At 34.9% G+C, this 21,586-nt stretch overlaps 1 protein-coding gene across 1 annotated transcript; it reads right to left on the bottom strand.

Moving 5' to 3' along the window:
- Positions 1–248: 248 nt before the first annotated feature.
- LOC147404434 (perakine reductase-like) lies at positions 249–3,435 on the bottom strand. The gene is made up of 7 exons (XM_086440374.1): positions 3,298–3,435; positions 2,712–2,882; positions 2,008–2,211; positions 1,736–1,908; positions 1,452–1,548; positions 1,177–1,333; positions 249–625 (listed from the first exon to the last, which is right to left on the bottom strand). The coding sequence occupies exons 1-7, from the start codon at positions 3,355–3,357 to the stop codon at positions 447–449; spliced, it is 1,041 nt and encodes a 346-aa protein (XP_086296500.1). The 5' UTR covers positions 3,358–3,435; the 3' UTR covers positions 249–446.
- Between the last annotated feature and the right edge of the window lie 18,151 nt (positions 3,436–21,586).

Raw genomic sequence — 21,586 nt, 5'->3', positions numbered from 1 at the left:
AGCACATTTTGAGTGCACATGAGCACTTTTTTGGTTGGGTAAGTTGGAATCAAACCTGAAAACTCATTGTTGCAGTACAGCAATATGACTGATTGAGTGATGGAATCAAACCCGACATATGTAATGGCTAATCAAGGAATCGTAGTTGTCATAATAAGCACTAAAAATATTCTTACCAACACAATTTAGTAACTTCACCTAAGATGATGGGTTCATCCTATGAAGCTCTATATTTGTATCCGCAGAAATCTTAAAAACTCAATTACTTTATTGATAAAAGGGGCCTAAATCTCTAAACAAACAAGCATCACAGACACCTAATACAGAATTAGGAGATTTCGCCGATTTTTATTCTTGGTACATACTTAGGAATCAGATACCAAACAAAACAGAGGTGAGAAATTCACAAGTTCATTGTTTTTTCTCCTTTTCTGCTTAGAAACGAACTATTTTTTTGCAGGGGTATTTGCCAACTTCCAATGATAGTCTTTCATGAAGGTGAACTCTTTATCGCCACCCACCTCATCAATGGGAACTAGATCAGAAATTTCTCTTAAGTCCTCTTGTGTAAGCTTCACCTTCAAGGAGTCAATGTTAGAATCAAGGTTCTTGATCTTAGTTGTTCCTGTCAAAATTCAACAAGAACAAAAAAAAAAAAGATCACCGTATCATAAAAAACTACTTATCAAAACATCCAACATTGTGTGGGCAGTTAAAGAAACATTTTTATATATCAAGGAGATCTTACACAAAAATTACTCATTTTTACATTGTTGTTTCTATGGTTATAGTCAGTGTTCCTCTTTCATCTTTAGTGATGTAAGAATTAGTAAGTTGAAATGGTTGGTCACGTGCAATTAAGGCCAATTAGAAACAAATATGCAAGTTGAAAGCTCTAAAAGATTGAGAGGAAGGCCAAAAAGAAAGTAAATTGAGGTAGTGAGAATGGACATGAATACATTAGAAACAAATAATTTTTAGTGGTTTTAGATATAATTGAATAGAGGAACAAGATTCATTATGCTAACTATAATTTTTTGGGATAAGGCTTTGATGACAATGATAAATTTATTACTAAATAGATGTTGAAACCAACCTCAACTTCTATCATAAAGAATATTTTTAATATATGAATATGGGGTTCTTAAGGGAATGAATATAAGAGCCAAAATTTACCTGGGATTGGAACCACACCGGCCTCCTCTTGATGTAGAATCCATGCGAGAGCTAGTTGAGGTGGGGTACAACCATACTTATCAGCCAACTTTGCTACACGGGTATACAAGAGCTTGTTCTTATCTAGGTTCTCTCCCGTGAACCTCGGATGTATATTCTATTGAGAAGATTGAAAGACCGCCAAATGCAAATAAATGGTCATAAGGTTTTAAATTTTATAACAGAAACATAGAAGAATTAAAGGTAGGATGTGGGATAAGAGTCTAATTTCATACCAACAAATTTTCTGCAGGCAAGCTTTCAACAACTACCTTCCCACCAAAAAACCCACGACCAAGAGGGCTGTATGCCACTATTCCAATACCAAGCTCTCTACAAGTTATGAAGTAGAATTGAGCGTCGCAAGAGCATCACCATGTAAGGAAACATGTATATTGAGAAAATACAAAGCATATTATATCACCATAAAGATTTCACTAGTATTCTTGGTATCTCTATGACTCAGTTAGAGTGGGTTCCTTTTAAGAAAGAATACGAGACGACATAAATCTGAACAAACCTGCAAAGAGGAATTATCTCCTCTTCGATATCTCGAGTCCATAAAGAATATTCCACCTGAAGGGCAGTTATGGGGTGAACCGCATGAGCCCTCCTTATTGTGTCTGGGCTGGCTTCACATAAGCCAACGTACCTAATCTTTCCTTCGTCAAACAACTTCTTAAGCTCTCCCATCTACATTTCAAAATAATTTCAAACGAAAGAGACATCAAAATCAAATGTATAAATGAAAATGGTAATTGCATGAACATAAATGATGTGCGTGACACTTACAGTGTCCTCTATGGGCACCGATAAGTCCACACGGTGTTGATAGTATAGGTCAATATAGTCCACATCAAGATGCTTAAGACTAGCTTCACAGCATTCTCGTACATATTCAGGGGTACCCTTTGCCCCAACTCTCCCTCCCTCTATCGTTGTAATTCCAAATTTTGTTGCTAATTGAATTTTTTGTCGAGGAAGCTCCTTCAAAGCCTGCAAATATTGAACCAACTCTAATGGAGAACTCTAAGATTGAAAATTCCATAATCAACTTATTCAGGTGATAAGTACAAATAATTCAGCCTAATTAAAACATCCACAATCAATTTTGTACCAATTAACAAAGAGAGGTGCTATTGACACCCCAACTTTTACTTCTTACACCCAATTTCTTGAATTATTTATAACACACCCAATTAAAGATTAAAACACATTGTTCAAACATTAATACAAAGGTTTGGCTCAAATTATAATCTCAACATTATAACACTCGTTCAAAAAATTTCAGTAGTTGTTTACAATTATGATTAGGCTCATATAAAATCTCTAGCCAAAGAGAGAGAAAGGGAGAGAGATTCTATTGGCACCCCACCCCAACTTTTACTTATTTTCAACCATTCACTTATTTTCTTTATTTTTAATTGGGATGTACTAAGTAAAAGTTGGGGTGCCAATAGCAGCTCACACTAGTTGTTATAAGTAGAAAAGTTTACCTTTCCGATCATGACCTCATTGGCATGATTAGCTCCATAGACATCTGCAGTATCAAAGAATGTGATTCCTTTATGAAAAGCATCCTTAACTAATGCACATCCAGCTTCTTGGGAGATTGAAGTTCTATACATTCCAGAAAGATTCCCACAGCCAAGGCCCAGTCTAGAAACCTGCATCGAAATTTTTAACTCAAAAAAAAAAAAAAAAATTGTGGGGACAATTAAGAGTGAAAAAAACAGTTGTGGGGGCAACTAAGAGTGGAAAAAAATTTGTGAGGGCAATAGTGGTAAATTTCTTTATCCACCGCTAAAAAATTTGTTGGGGCAATAGAATTTGAAAACCCTTGTGGGGGTGGGGGGGGCAAGTGCCCCCACTCAAAATCCGCCCCTGGATCCAAGGTTTAAAAAATATCGTATCAATTGAATGTCTCAATTATTGAAAACCAGCTAGAGTCGAAGACGATGAGAGCATTTAGGTCATTTTACATTAGTACTTGTAGAAGACCTAGGTCAAAGAGGCTTGGCGATAGTTTTAATTTATAGAAATTAGCTTTCAAGTATGATAATGGAAGAAGAAAAGACGTACCTCTAATCCTTGATTCCCCAATTTTATTCTTGGTACTTGAATCTGTAGTTTTTCCTCCATTAGTTCTTCTTCTTTTTCCTCGAGATGAAACTAAACTATTCAAGAGCCTGTACTACGACTTGAAGATGAACAAGTTAGTTATATAGACGACTTATAAAGAAAAAGAGTGACTTATATAGAAATGGTGTTGGAGGTAGGTAGGGGGCACATTCGTAAATTCTCAGAAAAACAAAAAGACAACCCCATTTGAAGATGTGGCACAAATGATTTAAGATTTAAATTCTTAAAATGACATTAAGTCATTGGGACCAATCATTGCCAATCAAAATTCTAGAATTTAATAAACAAGTCATAGTCAAAAAAACAATTGTTTATAAAAAATAAAAATTCGAGCTTATTCATGGAATTGAAAATAGACCGTTACCAAGTACTTAAACTTAATATTAAAATTCAATCCCATCGCATCGAAACATGCTTTTGAATATGATAATGTGATCTAACTAGGAAATTTTTTTTTCTCACAATGAAGAGAGAGAAATTTTCTCTCTTATTGTTGATGGCATTTACACCACATGTCAAATGGATCTCACAAAAAATTTTAAAAAAAATTAAAACACTCACCCACCTACTTCCGTCATCTAATGATATAAAATATTCCAAATACCCTTAATATGTTAAATTATCAATCTGTTCTAAAGATCTAAGAAATTAGACAAGATGCCCTAGAATCAGTTTTGGTGTCTCCCTCTTCCTCCTTTAGGGTATTAATCTATGAAAAACATTTTCATAACAAGCTTAGTAAGATTTTAAAGATAGTTGAACTCAAATGGATTGTCTCATTGGCAATCCAACATCACAGTCCTTTAGATTTTATGAAAAATTTTGGATAAAAAATTCAAATAGCAATTTTTAGTATGAGGATATGTGATTTGATTATAGATGGGGGGAGTAACGATAAAATTTTCTCCAAAGTATTGGTGGACAAGTTGAATTTGTCAATGCAAGCACACCCTTCTCTTTTTTCCATTGGTTGGATTAAAGATGGTGAAACAAATGTCATTTTTCAATGTCAAATCTAGGGGTGCCAATGGGTTGAGTTGGATCGGGTTCGTGTTGTGCTGAGGTAAAGGTGTTATGAAAATTTACCGAACCTAAAACCAACCCACTTAATAATCGTGTCAAAAACTTAAACCCAAATCCAACCCATTTATAAATAGGTATACCTAACCCAACCCATATCTAACTTATTTATTAAAATTATAATATTTATTTGAATAAATAAATTATATTTCCATCACAAAAATAAAATATCATTATTAAAAATAAAGTCATACAACCGTAAACTAAGTTCAATGGTGAAAAATAGTTTTCTTTTGAATTTTTTTTCAAATTTCGCAAATTTTTGTCATTTACAATTATGTGGCATTAGATCATGTTTTGGGATCCCATAAGGTGATGTGGTAGGAAAAGTTTTTTCAATATTATTGTTATAATTGACTAAGAAAAGTGCATTTTTATCACATGAGACATAATAGTCTTACTTAGAAAGATCTTAAATTTTACTGAGTGTCATTTTACTAATATTAAGAATCAAACTTATTAAGAAAAATATTTTTCTTTCCTAAACTAAAGATTAACCATTTATTAATTTAAGAATATCTTAAAACACCCTTTATATCTTATAGAATTTGATAATAAAAAAAAATGTATTATGAAAATATTCTCGAAAATTCTAGAATAAAAAATTAACAATGTAAAAAATTCTTAAATATTTATTGATATATTTAAAATTACAAGTTAATAACAAAATAACTAAACGTGTCTAATTGGGACCCAAACCCAACCCATCTAATAAACGATTACCTTTTCATAGTTATGTTTTATATATATGTAAATAAAAATAAAGAAGTAGAAAAGGTAATCGTGCACCCTCGCCATTTATTTGTACCATTTTCATGTATTCTCCTTAAAAAAAAATTAGTTGGGGTGATCGAGGGAGAGAGAAGGTGAGAGATCGAGTACTAGAAGAACTTATTGACCATAATGTGGAACAGGTCTGAGTGATGTATAATATACTCATGTTTCTTCCGCAAAAAACTATTATATATACCCATAATGAATTAAGGGTCTTGGCCACATATTAAAGTGCAATAAATACACTTAGAAAATTGGATTTTGTATCGAAAAAGCCCTTTAAAAAATTTATATTTTTACCAAAATACCCTCAGATTCTAATTTCCAAAGTGTATGCTATTGCACTTTAAACGTGTGCCCTTAATTAACAAAACCCATGAATTAGAGTTAACTGGATCGATAAAACATGCACGGGAGAAAGAGGTTAAAAGATAGGCATTTCGCATTTCGGTCATTTTATGTTTGGTTGAAGACCCAAGGTTGGGTGGGCATGTGGTATCACTAATTTTCATCAAATCAGGGAGCCAGTAGGGCACAAGGAGATATATTTCCATCTCATCTCAATCAAATGGGTGCACCAACTGTTGTCGTCCTTCCCTCGAAAATCAATGTGGCACGGCCTGCATAAATGTGGATAACTTCATAACGTTATTATACATTAAATATAAGGATCAAAACTCACTAAAAAAGGAGTCCGTCTTTGACGCGGGCAGCCCACTTCAAAATTCAGAAGAACCCTCATGGATTTTCGTATTTAATTCACATCGTATTTTTATCAATATGTGGGATACCTCTTTGAAGACTTCACGTGTAATCCAAGAAAAGGGTTCCTTCAAAATTTTGAAATGGGCTATCTGTTTCAAAGGTTTTTTTTTTTTTTCCATAAAACAGACTCATAAAAACATGAAATCCCAACCCTTAAATATGGAAAAACGTTGACATATGTACATTTATCTTTACTATTGTAATGAGAAGGTGAGTAGAAGTGGTTTGACACCAAAATTTCGATCTTCGCAGATACCCCCACATTTACATTTAAACTTAATATAATCAAGTCATGTTGATCAAAAATCAAGAAAATCGCAATTTCATGATTCTATAATCACATCCATTCGTTTTAAAAATTACAAAAATATCATTTTTTCTATATAATTATCAAAAATTCTTTAATTAATTTTAAAAAAACTAAGGAACCTGATTATAATTATAAGATCGTGAAATTGTAATTTTCTTGATATTTGATCAAAATGACATGTATTTATGAGGTTTAAATGTAAATGTGATGGTATTTTTGAGATCCATATTTTGGTGTCGAACCACTTTTACTATGCCTTCTCTCATTATAATAGTAAAGATAAATGCAAATATGCCAAATCCTCGAAAGTAAACGAGGAAATTAATTTGAAAAACTAAGGAACTTGATTATAATTATAGGATCGTGAAATTGCAATTTTTTTTTATTTTTGATCAAAATGAGATGAATATGTTAAGTTTAAATGTAAATGTGGCAGTATTTTTGAGATCCAAATTTTGGTGTCGAACCACTTCTACTGCGCCTTCTCTCAGTAAAGATAAACGCTGATATGCCAAATCCTTGAAGGTAAACGGGGATGGACTAGTTCTAATAATTGAATTCGGTGTATCAACCATTGGAATTTCGTTGAAATAATTATTATTAGATCTTATCATCAATCCATGTAAGGCTCTTTTTTGAAAATATGTACCAAAAAGTCCTTATATAAAAAAAACATGGACTCTTTAGGACATACTTTTTAAAATATTAGTCTAAGTAGAAAAGAACAAAAGTCATGTTTTTTTATTATTTTAATCATTAGAGGTACAAGACATGTTTTTTTTTCAACGACAACAAAAAAGTGTCGTTTTTGTTACATTGGATGGGGCCATCTTGCTGAGTCGACTTGAAAATGCATCGGGTAAGGTCAAAGACTTGATCAAGTTATTTGGTTGTACTTAATAACTGTGAAGAACAAATATATATATATATATATAATTATTTTTATTATTATTTAAGTTAATATTTTTAAAATTAATATAATTTTATTTGGCTCATTTGTCAACTTGAGAGCTTTCTAGTTGATTTAATTCGATGGGCATTTGAGTCGAGTTTGCAACTATTTTTAAATATTTAAAGTTATTATTAAATATTTTGGACGTAGGTTGGGTCACATTCTTAAATTCTCAAAATATATATATGAACAAAGAGAGACAAACAAATAGATTTTGGGGTAGGTTGGGTCACATTCTTAAATTCTTGATATTTTGTCCCCTACATAATTGTGTTTTATTATATAAATATAGAGAGAGATTTTATTGTGGCATCAGCTTTTCCTGATACCACCCCAATTCATACATAAGAATTGGCACACATCTTGAGGTGGCAAAAGCCAACGTTGGTGTGGTAATAGAAGTTCTATACATATAAGCATATTAAGAAAATGATGGTGATGATGGAAACCAAGATCATGATACCTTAAAGATAAGTCACAATCATGAAAATGAAATTTAAGATAAAGATGAAGATGACCATAATGATTGCGTTCGCTTGAGCCCAAATCCACTTGGCATGACGAAACATTCTTGGGTACCGATATGAAGCCGGGTAGGTGACCGTGTCGGGTTCAATAATATCAAAAATAAATAAAAGAAATATTACTTTTATGGGTCCCGTTCCCCACCCTAAGTTTTACCCTATACTTTAACAAACGTGTTTTGTCCTACATGGGTTAGAAGTTTTGGAATGGACTGATTTTTGGTGAGGATGATCTCTATGGTGAGGAGATCATCCTCACCAAAAATCAGCTCATTCCAAAACTTCTAATCCCATCAAAAATGGTTTACAAAAAATGGACGATCCATGATTTTTCAACTTGTAATTATGGGACTAAAAATTTCGGAATGGGCTGATTTTTAGTAAAGATGATCTTCTAATCATAGAGATCATCCTCACCAAAAATCAACCCATTCCAAAACTTCTAACCCATGTAAGACAAAATTTGTTAAAGTGTAGGGTAAAGCTTAGGGTGTTGAACATTTCCCTACTTTTATATATTACACAAAGCTTGAGACCTTTGATAAATGTTGAGGACCCACCATAAAAGCCTTCAAAGAGAATCCATCATCATCCTTATAGACATGTGATTTCGTCATTACGATGACCACATTTACAATGGTTTGGAGTCGCCACCATTCATTTTTGTAAGTGGGTGTGAATGGTCACCCGATGTACATTTTTTAGAAAATGTAACATTTTTAGCATTTAGTGACTCTCGATTAATAGGAACTAATCGAGCCTTGAGATTCGGGGTAAGCGACTCGGTTGGAGAAAATGGAAGGTGTTAGGCACCATTTTCTCCCCACTAAATAGTAGTAACCTCAACTCAACTCGGTCATTTTGATTTAAAAAATACGAAAAATAAAGTGCCACGTGTTGTGCATTTGTACCCTAAATAGGGATTTATTTTTTACTTGATTATAGGATCATCCCATTGAAGGGGATGATCCTTATAAACCTTTGCCTTGAGAAGAGAAGAGGGGGATGATAGAAGAGGGAGGGGGAGATGGTGTAGAAGAGATGGGAATTATTTTTGTTGCACCCACCTTGTATCTTCTTTCTTCTTTTCTTCTTCTTGAGTCCTTAGTATTTTAAGAAAGTACAACTCTTTTTTTGGTTGAAGGAGTAGAGAAGAGATGATGAGAGAGATGAGTGTAGTATGTGATTTTTTTTTTGTGTGAGACTTGGGGATGATTAGTGAGAGAGAATTGGTACTAGTGGTTAATAATGAGAGTTGGGGGGATAATTTTTATGGTGAAAGTTGGGAGAATTTTTTGGAAGAGAATAAGGATATTTATAGATGTTGAGGAGTTATTTTAGGGATATAATGGGGTGAAGTGAAGAAAATTGATAAAATGGTTATGAGTTTGAGAGAGAAGTGGGTGTAATTTAGAGGAATTGGAGGGTATTTAGGGAAGATGGGTTAAATGGGTGTGTTTTAACCCAAATGGTTTGGATCTTACCCAATCCATTTGGGTGGAATGTTTGGTGAGGTGAGTTTAAGATGGTGGTTGTGATTAAATGGTATTTGGTTTAAGAGAATGGAGGATTTAAAGAGGTAGTTGATATTTTGGGAGGGTGAGGGAGATGATGCCATGTGTCAAAGTGGGTGGGAATGAAGGGTTGAGATAGGTTGATGGGAGAGGTTGAGTGTTTAACTTGAGAGGATGGTGTAGGTTTAGGTTTTAGATGTAGGTTTTGTAGAGAATGATGAGGGTAGATTAGGGAAGGTATAGGTTAGGGGTGTGGGTAGATGTGTTTGATTTGAGAGAAAAGGTGATGGGTTGATGTGTGGGTAGATGAGGTTTAAAGAAAATTAACGGGGGTAGGTAGTTGGGTGAGGGAGGTGAGATGGGGTGATGACATGTGTCATCTTTTGATGATAAAAGAGTGATTGGTTGATGTGGGTTGTGGTTTATGGGTTAAGGTTGTGGGTTGGATAATGAATTGGATATGGTTAATGATTTGTGGGCTTTGTAGTGTTGGGCTTGGATTTTAAAAATGGTTTTGGGTTTTAGGGATTGGTTGAGGGTTATTTTGGAATGGATTTTGAGGGTGTAGGTTGGTTTTAGATTTTAGGTGGTGTGGGATTAAGTTTAGGTTAATGTTAAGATGAGGAAGATAGATTTTGAAAAATTGAGGGTTCATGGGCCTTAGGTGGACTTAGGTTTTTTTCGAATTCGGAGATGGAGCGGTGAAGGGATAGGTGTGGTAGGCGTCCCAAGTCTCGTTTTTTTAATTTTATTTATTTTTTTGTGATTTTTGAAATCATTGGTTTAATCAAAGATGCCACGTGTTGGCAAATCGGACTTTTTAGGCCTGTTGAAGAATTTCATCGAGCATTCGAGTATTCTTAGATACAAATGCGGAGCGGTGAGAGTTGGACAAGTGGAGGATAGGTCAAACCCCTTTGGTGGGTCCTTTGGACCATTGAGAGGTCTTAGGGGCCTCGGTTCGATTAAGACATCACTTTTTAGCGATTTGGGCTTTTGAAACCCGTTGGCCAATTTTGTTGAAAAATCGATGTTTTGAGTGGAGCGGGGTAGATGGGAGTATGCTGAGTCCTTTTGATGGGCTCCCTAGACCCTTAAGGGGTCTTAAGGGCCTTGATTCGATCAAAAATTTAATTTTTCAATTGATTTGGGCTTTTGAGGCCCGTTGGCAATTTTTATTGAAAAAAATCTGTTTTTTGGGCCCTTTCGAGTATGGGCCCGTTCAAATTGAGGTGTCTACAATCCTCATTGTGGAGACCATTTTCGCCACACTTAATGATAAGAGCATATGTCACCAAAGATTGAGTGGGTCCCAAGGAAAAATACCGAATTAAAATTACCAATACCTAAGGATCACAACAATTAAAAGAAGTATCGATGCTAAATTTTGGACTTGAAAAAGGTTCAGGACGGTTTGTAAGAAGAGCGAGATCCTACCTTAATTCACCCAGCTAGTCAACAAGATGTATTAACCGAGTAGACTGGTATACCTAAGAGGTGAAGGTTCCCACAGTAGGTAGTTCAAATGATAAAAACACAAATCGGGCTTAAGACTACAGCTCATATCAACTCGATAAAATCTCAACAAATTGGTTGATTTGGAAGGTCGGTTATAGATCCCAAATATAATGAAACAAGATTTAATCTAAGCTTTCCCATGCACTAAATCTCCTCATTTATTACGATATTCATAAGTATTTATCAGGACATGGATGAATGCAACATGACCTAACACGCCCCCTAAAAAAATAGTGAAATGTGACAACTGAGCATTTAATGCACTAAGACACTATAAATCCAACTCAAATGTTTACTTAGAAGTAATAGATCACACATTTTCCAAAGCACTCAAGTGCATCTCGACTACCCAACTCATCTTACACCTAAACTAGTTGTGTGGTGACACCTGTCTCTGTAGTTCAACTATAAAAATTTCATTTTCAAGACTAGGAGGATGGAAAAGGGATATTATTTTAAGCCTCTATACATGGAATATCCCTCTGCAACTCTACTGTTTATATTCTTCTTCATTTAAATATTCTCCATTTTTCTTGTTTACCATTATATTTACTAACAAAATCTTTGAGGGATCTTTGACAGGTGTTATACCGAGGTTTCTACCTTCTTCCTTCTATTTTTCAACCATCCAAAACCATTGAAGCCTCGATGAAAATACTTGTCAATTAAGATCATCACCAGCATCATCTTCGTTAAGGTACCAATCAAATCTCAAGGGGTGGAAGCTATAAAAATCCTTCACACTTCTCTTATTCAACCATTCAGGATCATTGAAGCCTTGAAGGGAAAACTTGTCGATCAAGATCATCACCAACATCATCTTCGTAAAGATACCAACCAAATATTGAGGGATGGAAATTGTAAAAAGCCTCCACACTTTTGGTGTCATTCGTGGAAAATTTTTAAGATTCTTATCCCACAACCATGTAGTTAACCTCCATAAAAAATGCTCAACTTAGGAACTACAACATAGCCTGATTGAGAAAGGAGATCAAATGACCAATCTAAAATGCGAAAATGCCTACCTAGGGGCACATTTGGAGGTTCAAGAAAGTGACCGATTGTAAGAACAACAAACGGTACATCCGATCACAAGAGCACTGGCAAAGCCAACGTGGAACTGAGCACGTGAGACTGTCTCAGAGCCAATATATATAACACATTCCCTTGGTATGCCACGCGGGTGAAGTCACAAAACATACAAAACTAGAGATGGTGTATACCCTTTGAGAAGACTACAAAAATAACTTTTATCAGGCTCAAGGTCATCTAAGTGAGCATGTGCTCTATCCCAACCCTAAATTCCTTAGTACAAGGAGAAGCCCACCACAGCGCGAGAAAACCTTCATTAGCTTAGAGAGAAAGACTTTCATTACTATGATGTTTTAACCACACCTGAAAGGGTACTCCGAGGTGTCAACATGGCTATAATGAAGCAACTTTATGATGAGATCGGGTAGTCACATTAGATGATGTTGAGATACTGATCTATTTCATTAAAGTTATCACAGAGTTTCCCCTCAAGGTGATACCCAGCAAACCAGACCTATCAAGAGGTCTTAATAGTAAACAAATATTTCTATATAAATTTTTAAAAGCATATGCATGTACTGAATATGATGTAATAATAAATACCCCCAAGGAAGGCAATATCATTTAGTTCATTTCAAACTTCAATAATGTGTTCATAAGTGTATGTTGTGCCATTAATATCGAGTTCATTTTTGAACTACAACAATATGTTCATAAGTAATGTTGCGCCATTAATACTGAGTTGAATTCCGAACTCAAACAATGTGTTTATGTATGTTATAAAATCAATATCGAGTCATTTTTCAACACTTGCGTATCTAGAAGTAACATTACCACTAAGTCGTTTTCAACACTCACATATTGTAAAATCCCGAATTTTTAATTCGTATCTCGAGGAAAAATAAATAGTGGAATTTTAAGAAAATCTTGAAAGTGGGATTTAGGGGTAAAATTTTAGGATGTTTCTGATCATTTTTAATGGAATCTGACCTCACCATTAGATTCAAAATGATAGAAAAACATAGTTTAGCCTATAAGCACACTCAAATGCGAGTCCGAATATAAAAGTTGCAAAATCCTCGATTATCGGGTCGGACCAGGCTAAAACAATGACTTTTTGTTGGAACAATAATTTTTAAAATTCGATCATACTATTGGGTTCATAACGAAAAATTATTCAACATAGACTATTTATTTGTCATTTTTGGAGATCAAGAAGTTGAATTATCGCCAAAAATGAAAACGACATCAAGTTTATGGGTCACGTCAGGCCAAAAATGTAAATTTTTGATGGAGACATAATTTGTAGAAATTGACTATACCATTAGATCCGGAATGAAAAATTAGGCGAAATAGAGTATTCGTTTGTCAGTTTTGGAGACCGAATGACCAAGTTATCGTCGATCAAAACAATAGGCGAAATACCGAATTCGTCCCAAATATTATATAAATAATATTAAATTTTTTTTTTTAATCTCATCTTCCCCACTCGTCCAAACAGTGCGAAAAAAAAAAACGAAAAAAAAAGAAATTTGTTTTTCCTCCGATTTTTCCACTTCAGATCTCTCGCGCAAACGGTCCATTTTCGACGATCGTCGCAGAAGAGAAAAAGGTCCGCAGCTACGTTCTCTACAAAACCCACCCAACCTTTCTTCGTTTCACTTTCTATTTCATCCAATATCGTCAAAAATCAACCGTATTTGGATACGAAAAATTTGAAACTTTGACCTCGGATTTCGTCCGTTTCGGGGTCAAACCGTCTTTCGACGCAGAAGGGAGAAACGCCCGCAGCCTCATTCTCTACATAACCCAACCAAATTCCTTCCGTTTTCTCGTATTTTTCACCCCGTATAGTTAAAAATCAGTCGTATTTTTATACGGAAATTTTCGTAACTTCGACCTCGATTTTCATCGGTTTCGGGGTCAAACCGCTTTTCGCCGTAGAAGGGAGAAGAGACGAGCACATCGATATCGTCAAAACCACCAGGTCGATTTCAAAAATCAACCGCTTCGAAGTTCGGTCCGTCTCGATTTCTGCGCTGATCGCCTCGATTTTCGCGCACACGCTTTAATCCTTTCGCCTAGAGATTGTAAGAAACTCTCAATTTCTATTAGTAATCATAGATTGTGAAAATTGCATTTAGGATTTTATTGGAAAAATTTGGATGTATTTCCGAAATATAGAATTCTTTGTTTATTTCAAAATTCACCCCAGAAATTACATGTTTGATATGTTTAATTGTATTTTTAACAAATTATACGTGGGTAGAGTATTATAACGGGTTATTTCCATAAATTGGGTCTTGTGTACTGTTCGGACCCCGTTTTGATATAAAAATTGTATTCTTTTTCAATATTATTGATAGAAATAAATTCTATAGTTGAAAAATGTGATTTAATATTCAATGAACTCATTTTGAGTTGATGAATATCAGAAAATGGATATTTTATTGAAGAGATTGAAAACTGTAAAAATCGAAAAAAAAAGGAAAAAGGGTATGAAACGGTAAAATGTCAGAGTCACAGCCGAGGGGTGATGTCTGCATTTTACGTTGTTGTGTTGTGTGCAGGTTGGTGAACAGATATCCAGGGATAATATTATTGGTTGCATGTTTATTTCCTTTCTGTTAGCACGAGGCGCTGTTTACGTTTCCGTTATGTTATTTATTTTAGGCCGGGTAGCCACACTTGCATGGTAGGAAACTGGATATCTATTCTCAACCTTGTATTGTTAATTTCTCTTTTATTTTCAAATGAAAATAATATATATATATATATATATATATATATATATATATATATATATATTATATATATATATATAGGTAACTATTTTGTGAGCTGTTAAAGAGTTTGTGAATGCCTGAAGGGATAGTGCGTCATATCATCCGGAGTGGTGTACTATCCTGGGATGTACGGTAGGGACCACCAAGCTTATACGTGGTATGGGACGCGTATGAGAGTGGACTCACAACTGGAATTCGGGTTTATTCCTCTCTATCTTTACCAGTGAACTTGTAATGTAAAGGTGGTCGTATACGAATGGTTTGTATATTTGGGAATCACATGTACGCCTGATAGGCATAGACGAAGATGATTGGTCAGTGATCACTAACAATCTATAGAAGTCGAACGTTCTGACACATCGAAAAGAGACCCATTGCTTACGGTCACGTCAAACGGCCAGCCTGAGCCGGATAAATGGTTAACCAAACGTGGTAAGGGCAGCGACCGGCCACAAAATCAGGAACTAAAAGCCAGAAAGGAATTGTAACATCATGTCCCGACTGGGAGCGATCCTGTCGTGAATCCCAACTCTCTAATTCCAATACTCCACCATCGTGTATTATGTATCTGTTGCTTATTTTGATATATAAAATGAAATGCATGTTTATTGTTTCCATTTGATCAATTAGATTTGTATAAAAAGAGAATGTTATAGTGAGTACTGCTGATCGATGTAATGTGAGTTTTAAAATATTTAGTTGCTCATCCCTGGCTATATGTACCAGTTAATCGTAGTTTTTTTCTGTAAAACTTTGTTTATTTTAAAATGATTTAGTATGTTTATTCGTTCATGTTAGGAGAGGTTATTGGCAGAAATTGTTGCTTCCTTACTGGGTAACCATTGTTACTCACCCTTTCCTTCTCCATTTTTTTTAGTTTTAGATCTGAAGCTTGGCGAAACAAGTGTAGAAAACGAATGAGGATTATCTGGTTGGTCAGATAGACAACTAGAGTCCGTCACCTGGTAAGTACTAGGACTATACCCCCTAGTAGTGTCAGTTTCTCCAAGTAGTCTTATGGATTTGTCTTGAGTGTTAGGAATTCTGTTAGAGTGAGGAATTTTGTATAATCCTGTATATAATTTTTCTTCTTCCGCACTCTGATCTATCGAACATTATTAAACGTATATAGGCTTCCGCTAGTATTATATTTTGTTTGTTATATGCAGGATTGTATGTCGTTTATCAGGTGCAGGTTGAATCGCCTTGGAATGCTAACATAAACAGAGGAGACCATGCCGAAATTTCGAGGTGCCACCTCGTACCTTGAAATCTGACATGGGGATTTGTGTTAGTGTTCGGCGGGGCGCCACAGATGGTATCAGAGCATAGTATTAGATCCGTATGGGATACTGATCTGCTATGTTTTGAAGAGTTGGCTGATACCACATATATTAGAGCGATAATCATAGAGTGTCAATAGGAATTCGGTATCCGAGCTCATTAGTAATTCCGTATTGGAATTATGAGTTCTTCCGTGTCTAGATGTTTATAGAGCCTTGTAAGCCTAAGATAGGATTCTAAGTTTATTCTTTAGTAATGGAAATGGAGTCCATTACTAAGTTCCAATCTATGATAGTAATTCATAGTTACGTAAGAGTAGCTTTGGCCTTATTATGATAAGTGCCTTAATATGAATGAACATAAGCTAGAGGAATAGACAAGGTAGAGGCCAAAACGCAACAGAGACAAAATAGGTTCTGGATCAGACATTTGACCTGATACCACAACTAATATCATTCATCGGATAGGTGGTTGAGTCTCATGACAAGTTTAGAGAAGAAATATGAATAATGCAACCACCAACACCTCGAAGTCAAATAGAAGGAAGACAATTAGTATCTAATAAGAGACAAATAATTATGAAACTAGCAAATTCATAGGAAAAATAATCATACTTGAGGAACGAGATGATAGACATATCCACTCAATGGATGGAAGAATTTTATAAGAAACAACATATATTACTAAATCAGTTGAAAAGGAGAGTTGTGAATATTATGAATGTGGTAAATTGGGATATAAAGGAGAACAATGTTTGGGTCAATATCAATCGATTAAGGATGTGTGCCTCAAAAAGATGTTAGACAAACCAATTGAAGGAATAATAAGGCCACCAGGTTTAAATAAAGTTGATAACATATTCGTGCCATCCCGAACAGACAAGACTAGCGATCAGAAGTGAGAGATGGTACAACACTTACCACGATTGCAAGACGCACCACTAAATCCAAGAAATGAGGAAGTGTTGGACTTTTTCGTAAGAGGCTTATACTATTCCACCTCAGGGACCACTACCACAGGTCTTGCTTTTGAAGAATGAGAGAATTTTCCAGTCCAAAAGATAGGTAAATCTAAGGATGCAGTTGTAGAATTTTCAACGATTACGTCTATCAAGATTTGGGGACTTTTTCGATTTGATTGAGGTCAATAAGTAGATTTTGAAGACATGAGAGATTTTGAGTGACATGTAATGCCCAAGAGATCAGTGGGTGACGGTCGTTTACATTCTAGTTGGACGAGGATACCAATCATTAGTAACGTTTTGAGATGAATGTATTGGAAAATGGATCGTTTGAATGGGTAGAATTCGAGAGGATAGATTTATATCCAAGACTGCTCGAGAAATCAAGCACCAGGAGTTTTTGAGATTAGTGCAGGGTAATCTATCGATTACCGAATATAATATGATGTTCACTAGGTTGTCACGATGTGCGTCTGAGCTTATCTTGACAAATCTGTAAAAGGCCCGTAGATTCTTTAGAAGACTATAACCCTACCTAAGGGCCAAGAGATCGATGATTAAGACTACCAATTATAAAAATACGGTAAATCGAGCTTAAAGGATAAAACGAGAGGAGATAGAGTTTCAGACCTTCAAGGGGCAAATGAGTTAACCTTAGATTTCTTTTCTTCCCAGATCAGATTTGAGCAAGAGACCGATTTATTCGAAGTCAATCTCCTCTGGATCCATGTATCCATAATATAGAACTCCTCCACTATCAAGTTGTAGAGTTTCCCATCACTGAGTTAGAGAGCAATTGGAGCTCCAATGATGCCAACAAGGCCAAAGGAATCAACAAGGTAGGTTCAGAGCCTACAAAACCCAGTCTACCAACTACCTACTCCACAGAGATCTACGAAGACAAAATCATTGACATTGTTACGCATGTGGTCAGGTGGAACATATTAGGAAATAATGCCCTCTATCACAGTCACAAGCAAGGATTGTGACCTAGGAGAAAGTACCTGTCTCCAACGAAGTTTTAGAAGGTACAGTTTCTAATTATAATGTTAGAACGCAGAGTTTTACTCAATATTGATTCCTCTATATTATATAATTCTATGAAGAGTTTGCACACTTGCTAGAGCTAGAAACCACTGACACAGGTCAAGTAATGAAATTATTTATACCATTGGGAGGCCTAACGACTGAACTATTAGATAAAGCAGCTCTTGCTTTACGACTTCTTGAATCGATTATCCTCATTTGAAAAGATAAATCCTCTTTTCCCTTTCATCTTTCTATCATCGGTGTGGGCTCTAACTCTTCTTTTACCTTCTCATTTCACGATCGCCTTCTAGTAGAGGAATTCATTATTATTGTTCTCGTTACGTGATCAATGCCTTTTATAGACAAGCGCTCACTTCAAGACTTTGATCGTGGTTCCTTTTCACTCCTTGAAACGAAAGAGTTATAAGTAATGATTATGATTCTGTAGAAGCAGCGGCTACTACCTATTTGTGCCCACATCCATCCTAAAGAGATTTAGTAGAGTATAAGTTAGGAGGTGGGTCGATGTAAAATATGAGAAAGAATAATCTTGTGACAATGTTGCATTAATGATGACTTAATGGAATTGTGAGAAAATAGATGTATGATTTATCCCCTCGAGTAAGATCTTAAATTATAAAGGTTATGACAGAGGTTTTGAGGAAATATCGCAATAAGTAGAAAATATAATATTGAATTAAAAATAAAGATAATGGTGTGTTTGTGGTAAGACTATGCATTGATGAGTAATATTCAAAGCAATTATGAGTAAAATATAATAGACGGTGTAATTGGTGAGAGAAGTAAAGATAAGGATAGAGAAAACGGAAAAGATTGTTGTTGATAGACATTGGTGGGGAAGTGATACAAGGCAAATTGATTGTTATCTTAGGGTTAATAAATACTGTTATCAATATCGAGTCATTTTTTCAATACTCTCGTATCTGGAAGATTAACTTCAATATTGAGTAGTTTTCAGCACTCACATATTTAGAAGAGTAGCATCAAATATTGAGTCATTTTTTAACACTTGTGTATCTATAAGAGTAACATCAATATCAAGTCGCTTTTAACACTCGCGTATCTGGAAGAATAACGTTAATACCAAGACATTTTTCAGTACTCACATATTTGGAAGAGTAACATCAATATTGAGTCGCTTTCAACACTATTTAGAGGAGTAACATCAATATCAAGTCACTTTCAATACTCACGTATCTAGAAGAGTAACATCGATACCGAGTCATTTTCCAACACTCTCATATCCGGAAGAGTAACATCAATATCGAACCGTTTTTCAACACTCATGTATCTAGAAAAGTAACATCAAATACTGAGTTATTTTTTAACACTTGCGTAACTAGATGAGTAACATCAAAATCAATTTTCAACACTCGAGTATGTAGAAAATGAGTAACATTAATACTGAGTACGTCTCAAAGACTTGAGGAAGGAATACCACTAATACTGATGTGGCGCCCCGCCAAACACTAACACAAAATCCCATGTCAAAACTCGGGGTACTAGGTAGCACCTTGAAATTTTGGCATGGTCTCCTCTGTTTATGTTAGTATTCCAAGGCGTTCAACTTGCACTTTATAAACGATATACAATCCTGCATATACATACATAATATAATAACTAGCGGAAGCCTATATACATTTAATAACGTACGATAAATCAGAGTGCGGAAGAAGAAAATTTATATACAGGATTATACAGAGATTCCTTACTCTAACAAAATTCCTAACACTCAATACAGAATCCAAAATACCTCTAGACGAACAGACACCACTAGGGGATATAACCCCAGTACTTATCAAGTGATGGACTCTGGTTGTCTATTTGACCCACCAGATGATTCTCAATCATTTTCTACACTTGCCTCGTTAAGCTTCGAATTTGAAACAAAAAAAAATAGAGAAGGAAAGGGTGAGTAACAATGGTTACCCAGTAGGGAATCAAACAATTTCTACCAATAACCTCTCCTAACATAAACGAATAAACATACTAAATCATTTTAAAATATGCAAGATTTTACAGAAGAAACTACGATTAACTGGTACATATAGCCAGGGATGAATAACTAAACATTTTAAAACTGACATTACATCAATCAACAGTACTCACTATAACATTTTCTTTGTATACAAATATAATTGATCAAATGGAAATATTAAATATGCATTTCATTTTATATATTAAAATAAGACAATATATACATAATACACAATGGTGGAGTATTGGAATTAGAGAGTTAGGATTCACAACTGGATCGCTCTCAGTCGGGACATGATGTTACAATTCTTCTCTGGCTTTTAGTTCTTGATTTTGTGGCTGGTCGTTGTTTACCACGCTTGGTTGACCATTTATTCGGCTCATGTTGGCCGTTTAACGTGACCGTAAGCACTGGGTCTCTTTTCGATGTGTCAGAACGTTCGACTACTATAAATTGTTAGTGATTACTGACTAATCATCTTCGTCTATGCCTATCAGGCTTGCATGTGATTTCGAAATATACAAACCATTCGTATACGATCACATTTACATTACAAATTCACTAGTAAAGATAGAAAGGAATATCCCGGATTTCAATTGTGACTCCATTCTTATACGCGTCCCATATCACGTATGAGTTTAGTGGTTCCTACTGTACATCCCAAGATAGTATACCACTCCGGATGATATGACACTATCCCTTCAAGCATTTACAGACTCTTTAACAGCTCACAAAATAGCTACATATATATATATATATATTACTTTCATTTGAAAACAAACGAGAAATTAACAATACAAGGTTGAAAATGGATATCCAGTTTCCTACCATGCAAGTATGGCCACCCGGTCTAAAATAAATAACATAACGGAAACGTAAACAACGCCTCGCGCTAACAGAAAATAAATAAACATGTAACCAGTAATATTATCCCTAGATATCCGTTCACCAACTTACACACAACACAACAACATAAAATGCAGAAATCACCATTCGGGTGTGACTTTGACATTTTATCATTTCATACCTTTTTTCCTTTTTTCGATTTTTTACAGTTTTCAATCTCTTCAATAAAATATCCATTTTCTGATATTCATCAACTCAATATGAGTTCATTGAATATTAAATCACATTTTTCAACTATAGAATTTATTTTTATTAATAATATTGAAAAATAATACAAATTTTATATCAAAACAGGGTCTGAGCAGTGCACAAGACCCAATTTATGGAAATAACCCGTTAAAATACTCTATCCATGTATAATTTGTTAAAAATACAATTAAACATATCAAACAAGCAATTTCTGGCGTGAATTTTAGAAATAACAAAAGAATTATATATTTTGAAAATACATCAAAATTTTTTTTTTGATAAAATCCTAAATGCAATTTTCACAATCTACGATTACTAATAGAAATTGAGAGTTCCTTACTATCTCTGTGCGAAATTATCGAAGTGCATGCACGAAAATCGAGATGGATCAAACTTCGAAGTGGCTGATTTTTGAAATTGACCCGGTGGTTTCGAAGATCTCGATGTGGTCGTCCTTTCTTCCTTCTACGACGGAAGACGATTTGACGAAACAGATGAAATCCGAGGTCGAAGTTTCAAAATCTTCGTATAAAAATACGACTAATTTTTGACGATATCGGATGAAAAAGAAAGTGAAACGAAAAAAGGTTGGGTGGGGTTTTGTAG

Source organism: Akebia trifoliata, chromosome 4, assembly GCF_017979445.1.
Source record: "Akebia trifoliata isolate Shusen 1 chromosome 4, ASM1797944v1, whole genome shotgun sequence".
Classification (NCBI taxonomy): domain Eukaryota; kingdom Viridiplantae; phylum Streptophyta; class Magnoliopsida; order Ranunculales; family Lardizabalaceae; genus Akebia; species Akebia trifoliata.
Note: the sequence above shows the minus strand (reverse complement) of the source record. Positions and strands in the feature narration are given on the sequence as shown.